Below are 6,341 nucleotides of genomic sequence, written 5' to 3' on the forward strand. Positions count from 1 at the left end.
TTCATGAACTGTTATATCTTTTATTTTGAATTGATTTGAATATTCATTTTGGACACGTGTGAATACATAATTAAAGCAAAAAGAAAAAAAAAGGGAACGTATTTAAATGAAAAGAAAAGGAAAAAGAGACGCAGGAACAGACAGGAAACATAAGCTTATTCAATTCCTACCACTTTTCCATTACTCAGCCTTAACCCTTATTTACAGCCTGTAATACACCAATACAATTCCTATAAGTTTTGACATATTTAATAATAAACACACAAAAAGGAAACAAACACATAAGTGAATAATGTAAATAAACAAATAAACTGTGAAAAAGCACCGGTGTCACGGTCATCCTTCCTCTCTTTACCTGGTGAAAGCCATGTTTCGTAACGCCAGTTGAACTCGTCGCGCTTGGACACTGGCTGAGCTCCACACATAATCTGTTCTGTACTCTTAACTCTACATTTTGAAAGAACTCAAATTATAATCCCCTTCCTTGCTAAAACAAACAAACAAATAAAAAAAAAACCAAAGAATATTTCCATGAAGTTGGTTGTTTATTGCTCTGGACATTCCTTTTGAAAATGAACCAGATCAGTAAATTTTAGTAATTTTCAGGAAGATGAATCAGTGTGATCTCTGTAACCGGCTTTTTGAATCATCCGTACGGCTCTTTTTTTCAGCATAGATAATTGTAGTGAACATTTATATGTTTTGCCCCAAACCTCTGCACAGTAATTCAGATAATATGAAACCAGTGAAAAATATAAAATGTAGAGTTAATGTTTTTGGTGCAGAATGTGTTTTTCCTCGCTCAGTATTGAAATACTTTTTGATAGTTTGTTTTTGTGCATGTTTTATGTGAAATTTCCAGTTTCTTTTGTCGTCCATCATCACGCCAAGAAACTAATTCTCATAAACCTTTCAGTGTCCACATGTGTAGTCTTGTACCATTACCAAATAACATGAATTTAGTTTATCTTAGGTTTATGTTTTATAAAAACACAAACATGATGGTTAATGCTGTTTCAATTTGCTCCAAAACATTTCCCCTTTCATGTGTTTTATTAGTTATTTCCATGGCAGGCTAATTTAATTGTCAGGAATGTAGTAAAAACACAGTCCAGTGCTCTGTGCTGCTGTTTCAGCAGAACAGAAGTAAGACCTTCCTACACCTGATCAACATGCACCGACTGGCATCTGGTGCAGACAGGTACCGACAATCTTTCCCTCCACATTCCATCCGTCCATTCAGTAACCTAGTCTGGCAGACAGGGAACAACCTGGAGAGCCAACAGGCTTCACCTGCTGATTTTATTTAGTTACTATTTATTCTATTAGGATTTGAACATTATTTTTTTTTACATTATTTATTTTTGTACATCCTTATTTAAAACTTTTATATATTTTATGCATATTTTCTCTTAATATGTTTATTTGTATGTGTTGTTTATTGATTTGTATATTTTATTATTTTTGTATATAGATCTGTTTAGTCCTGTTTGCTATTTTTATTTTATTTTTTGTTTTTTTAATGTGAGTGCCTCAATACTGGCCACTGCTATCCTTAATTTTCCAGCAGTGCTATATTTGATCACTTGACTTATCTATCTGAAATAAAGCAGCCTCTTCTTGCAACTCCTTACAATTTTGTTTTTATTACTGTGGAAATCATATAGAAAAGAGCAATATCTGGGCCAGAAGCCTGAGGAAAAGATCCTCACTATGTGCTGTTTTCAGATTGGCTAACAGGAACTTATATTTATCCAACAACCTGTGTGGGGCTCCTGACACCAGATCAAAACACCACTCTAAACCTCTGAAGCCCAAAATAATAATTTTTAACAAAAAAAAAACACCTCATCAAAGTATGTTTTCCTTTTCCTAAACAAGTTCCGGCAGCTGCATACCCTCCAGACTTGCTATTAGATTTTCTCCTTCCTCTCCTATTATTTTCCTGTCAGAGCGTGGCGCGTACACTTGTCTTGCTTTATTTATTGCACGACTAAAGGTCAGTGAAACAGGAGTTATATAAATGTAGATATGTTTTATAAAGACAAACATACAAATTTGTATATTAAAATTCCATATCTTTTATTTTAATTTATTTTTATGTTTGTATGAATGCCTGCATTCACAATAACAAACATTAACAATCACAATTGGTTAAACTAGAGAAGACACACGTAAAAAAAATGCTAAAAGTTGTCTAGCTTATATACATGGAAAGTTATTGCACAGCTCTTTGTATTATCACGAATCAGTGAACAATACAATTAGTTATAAGAGCATCCTGTTTATAGTGTTGCTACGGTAACCACCTGTCTGTGATTCTGATACAGAGCTTTTGTAGTACAACACTATGTTGTGTGCTACCAAGATCTCCAACTTTCATCTTACATGTGAAATCCGCTTCAAAACAAACGATTTTGTAGTAAAATTCTGAAGTAAATTTTTTCAATCACAAAAGAGTAAACTGTGCTGAATGTGGAATGCTGTGGGTGTCTGCTTACAAGCGCTATGCTTGTGCCAGGTTGCTCGTTGCATTAATAGAGGAACTATATGTTGTGAATATTTCCGCTTCAGCTTTGTTTTTGAGTGGCAGCGCCTCAGTCATCACTGTCGGACCATGGATGATCTGTACATACCTGGAAAAGACAACACGCGGTGTTAAAATAAATTCTGTACTCCAGCAGCTTTCTACTCTGTGACTGTACACATGCTGTACTGTTCTCACAAATAAAGTCTCTACAAGATTGGCGCTGCAAAAACAACAAGTGTCTACTTCCATCATTTATGTATTTGTTCTGTATTGTCTCTTTTCTGTGATTCTTACCTGTTTATATTCAAATCGATCCTGCAGATATCGGTTCCCGAGACCTGTAATGTGGCCTACGTTTTGTCTGGAAAGCCCGGCGATCCGGGCTGTGAAGTCAAGGGTAAAAGCCAGTTTGACCAGCTCAGGTGCAGTAGGTAGCACGGTGGGAGGAGTGTGTGTTGGCGTTGCTTCTTTTTCCAGATATGCATCTGCCAGTTTCTGGAAAGAAGCGTAAGACATCTTCTGGAAGAAGTTGCTTAGGGTGGGATTATCTTTCATCTGGAAGGGATACAGAGAGATGGTGTTTTACTGTAAAACAAATTCAAATTTACAACAACCTTCACTTTAAAACCATCAACACGATTGAGATAGTTGATAAAGTTGAACTATTTAACATTTTTGCCAAATTTTATAGATTGTCATTTATTAAAGACTTAACAGTCTGTTATTTGATAGATTAATGGCTAATTATTGCAGCCTTGTATCCATTTAAACTCTTCTGAGAATGTTTTATGAGATACAGTTTGAAGAAAAAACCTGCACTGTGGTCACATGACACACAGCAGCTTTCACAACAGCCTTTATAACCACTTCACTTCTTCCTCTTCTGCTGCATTTACTGTTATTTCTACGAAAACTTACATCTACGGTGCAGAATTAAAGAGGGGATGTTTAAGAAAAAGATGCTAAAAGCTGTTGAAGTGTGTCTCTTTAACACATGACATGGAATTTGCACTTACTATCTTAAAGGTATTTTATTACTTGTTTGTGAGATTTTGCTTTCAGTAACCTTGTACACAGAAGATCTTTATATCACTGTCTAACCCTGTTATCAAATCACTGAATGATACCCAAATGTTCATTACTAACCTTGTCTTCTATTGCATCACCCTGCTCCTTTGTCAAAGCAATGATCCTGTTGATTACCTCCTCTGAGACCAAGCAAGAAACAGAAAAAAAATAAATAAAATGAATCTACTAAAAGATCATAGGTCAAGAAAGTCATGAGAAATACATTTTTATAGTTGTGAGAGCTCTATTCTTTGAGTGTAACATGTAGAAAAGTTGCATAACTTCCACTTTTGCATTTGGTAAAGGAATCAATAGCTTTTTTTTTTCTTCATACAACTTCCTGCTTTTTTTAAAGTCTGCTTGTTGAATATAATGTAAGTTTCTTACCATCTGAAAGAGTTTCAGCTTCCTCTTTTACTTTGACCTCATGCACAATTTTTTCCAGTTCTTCTGACACTTTCTCATAGTAAGAGTATGTCGGTTCCACACTGATGACAGCTGCAAAATGCAAGTTTAGTTGGTTGTTAATTAAGATCTGCAACAATACCGTACAGATAGAGAAGCATTACATTAAATATCACAGATTAGGTTAATGTTTTTCACTATACGTGCCTTCTACACCAGTGATGGAAACAGGGTTGAGATCTTTGCCAAGTTTGTTTTGTTTTGACAGCCGCCTTTTTGAGAATCTTCTCTTTATGGATTTTCTGCTCAGGGGCTTCTTGTGCACGGTGACCGGAGTTGTGGGTCGGTCTGTGGCTGCAGCACGAGAGGAATCCAACACGTCTGTCGCACAGTCTTGCTCTTCATCTTTGTCCTCATTACTTTTCCGAGAGAAAATGCCAAGCAGACTTTTCCAAAATGAGGGTTTCTTGTTCTTTTTTGACTTTTTGGTTGGCTTCTCTGATTCCTCAGAAATTTTCTTGGGTGGCTTTTCCTCAACGTCAACTTCAGAAAGGGCACCAATATCACTGGGATCTAATGCCCCAGCCAAGTGAAGGGAAGGGTCGCTGGAGGATCGTCTTTGCTTTTTTGGCAGGGTCACCCACTTTTGTTTCCTTGTTGTCCGCTTTTCCCCCAGTGCACCATCATTTAGGCTGAGGCTACGCTTGACATACACCTCCAGGAGCCGGATTGTGTCCTTATGAGGCACAGAGATCAGCTGGCTGTTATTTGGCTTTTGTTTTTCTGTCTGCGTTTCCATGATGGGGTCTGCGTAGAACAAAACATCACATAGAAGAGACAATCAGTTTTTTTTTGTTTTGTTTTTTAAACCAACCATTTAGAGCCACCTCACATCAGAAATCACTGGAAATAAAATCATTTAGCAGGCGCTGTGACATATTTTAGAGACTTTTCAACCAACATTTCCAATACTTGAGTTTACAAGTTTGAAGAAAGGAAAAATGTTCTGTTGTTTCATGTCATCATTAACTAAATATCTTTGTCTTTTGTGGTGAGATTTTGACAAAACCAGCACAATACACTGGTCCGATTTAGAAAAAACTGTGTAGGAATTTGTCATAACTCTAGACACAGCAATAACTAAATTAATCCATAAAGTGACCAGCAGATTGATCTGCATAGTTATTAGTCGTGGCTTAAATTCAGTTTTCATGTTTATTTATTCAGCATGCTTGTTTTGCCTCATTAAAAGTCCATAACCGTCAGATGAACCCCAGTAAAATCTGCACATATTAAATCTATGTTACTGCGTTATTTTCTATAAATTACAACATTAAAAAAAAAAAAAAAAAGTACACCAGTTTCCAAATACTGCTCAAAAGTCAGGAAAGGAAGATGTAAACCAAGAACAAAACGTTCCGTTTAAAGGTACCACATCTGGAGACTCACCTTCACCCGACGTAAAGTCGTTAACTCTCCGCAAAGTTCTGTGTTGGTGTTATTTGTTGGGAATGATCCGCTGCGGGCTTCCTTGTAAAAGCTTAATATCGCATGAAGGGACTCTCCAAAATGCGGCTACCTGTGTGCAGAGACTCCAACTCCGCCCATGTTTGGAAACGTCGCTATCTAGTTCTTCACCTGCTGTCAGATGCCGTCATCTAAAAAAACAAAGGAGGCGTGTTTGGTGGAAATTTTCACCCACGAGTTCCTGCTCACGAAGGCCGTCTCAGCACTTGTTTACAGTTTCGTCTCAGTTACGCCGTAAAGGAAGTTTGGCCACGTTTTACGGGAAGTACTTTAATTTACTTTATCTCCTTTAAAGGCGTATGAAGAAACGAAGATGATATGTTACCTGATATTAATGAAACAAGTCTCAGAGTTATTTATCACATTACATTTAAAATGTTGGAACTAGAGATAAAACAAACAAACAAATAAACAAATAAATAAATAAAAATCCAAAATGACCAGATACTTTCATACCTTATAAGCTAAACGGATAAGTTTGTTTATAATTATTTGAAATTCCAGAATTTAACACTTCCCTCCTTTATCAGCTTTTACTGACAGCCATCACATTTTCCTTCATATTTCTATGCTACATACCATTAAACTGATTGATCTAATGTAGATTCATCTCAGAATGTCCCTGAAATTGTACTTCTGTGTCACAGTATAAATGATCTGTTCCCTGCTGTGAAACTGAAATACTGTCAACGATTTACAGGAAAGAGTTATGATCAGCGTAAACCATTTTCATTCTTTCAGAGACAGTGCTTGTCCCTTTTACATCCTTGTCGACCATTGGTTTTTATGGTCCAGGAAACTGCCTTTATCA

The 6,341-nt window shown here is 36.4% G+C and overlaps 1 protein-coding gene across 1 annotated transcript; it reads right to left on the reverse strand.

Moving 5' to 3' along the window:
- Nucleotides 1-2,567: 2,567 nt before the first annotated feature.
- LOC121637083 lies at nt 2,568-5,634 on the reverse strand. Its single transcript, XM_041980987.1, has 6 exons — nt 5,453-5,634; nt 4,211-4,810; nt 3,986-4,096; nt 3,677-3,738; nt 2,825-3,085; nt 2,568-2,636 (listed from the first exon to the last, which is right to left on the reverse strand). The coding sequence occupies exons 2-6, from the start codon at nt 4,800-4,802 to the stop codon at nt 2,598-2,600; spliced, it is 1,065 nt and encodes a 354-aa protein (XP_041836921.1). The 5' UTR covers nt 4,803-4,810; nt 5,453-5,634; the 3' UTR covers nt 2,568-2,597.
- Nucleotides 5,635-6,341: the final 707 nt, after the last annotated feature.

The sequence above is a fragment of the Melanotaenia boesemani genome, chromosome 3, assembly GCF_017639745.1.
Source record: "Melanotaenia boesemani isolate fMelBoe1 chromosome 3, fMelBoe1.pri, whole genome shotgun sequence".
Classification (NCBI taxonomy): domain Eukaryota; kingdom Metazoa; phylum Chordata; class Actinopteri; order Atheriniformes; family Melanotaeniidae; genus Melanotaenia; species Melanotaenia boesemani.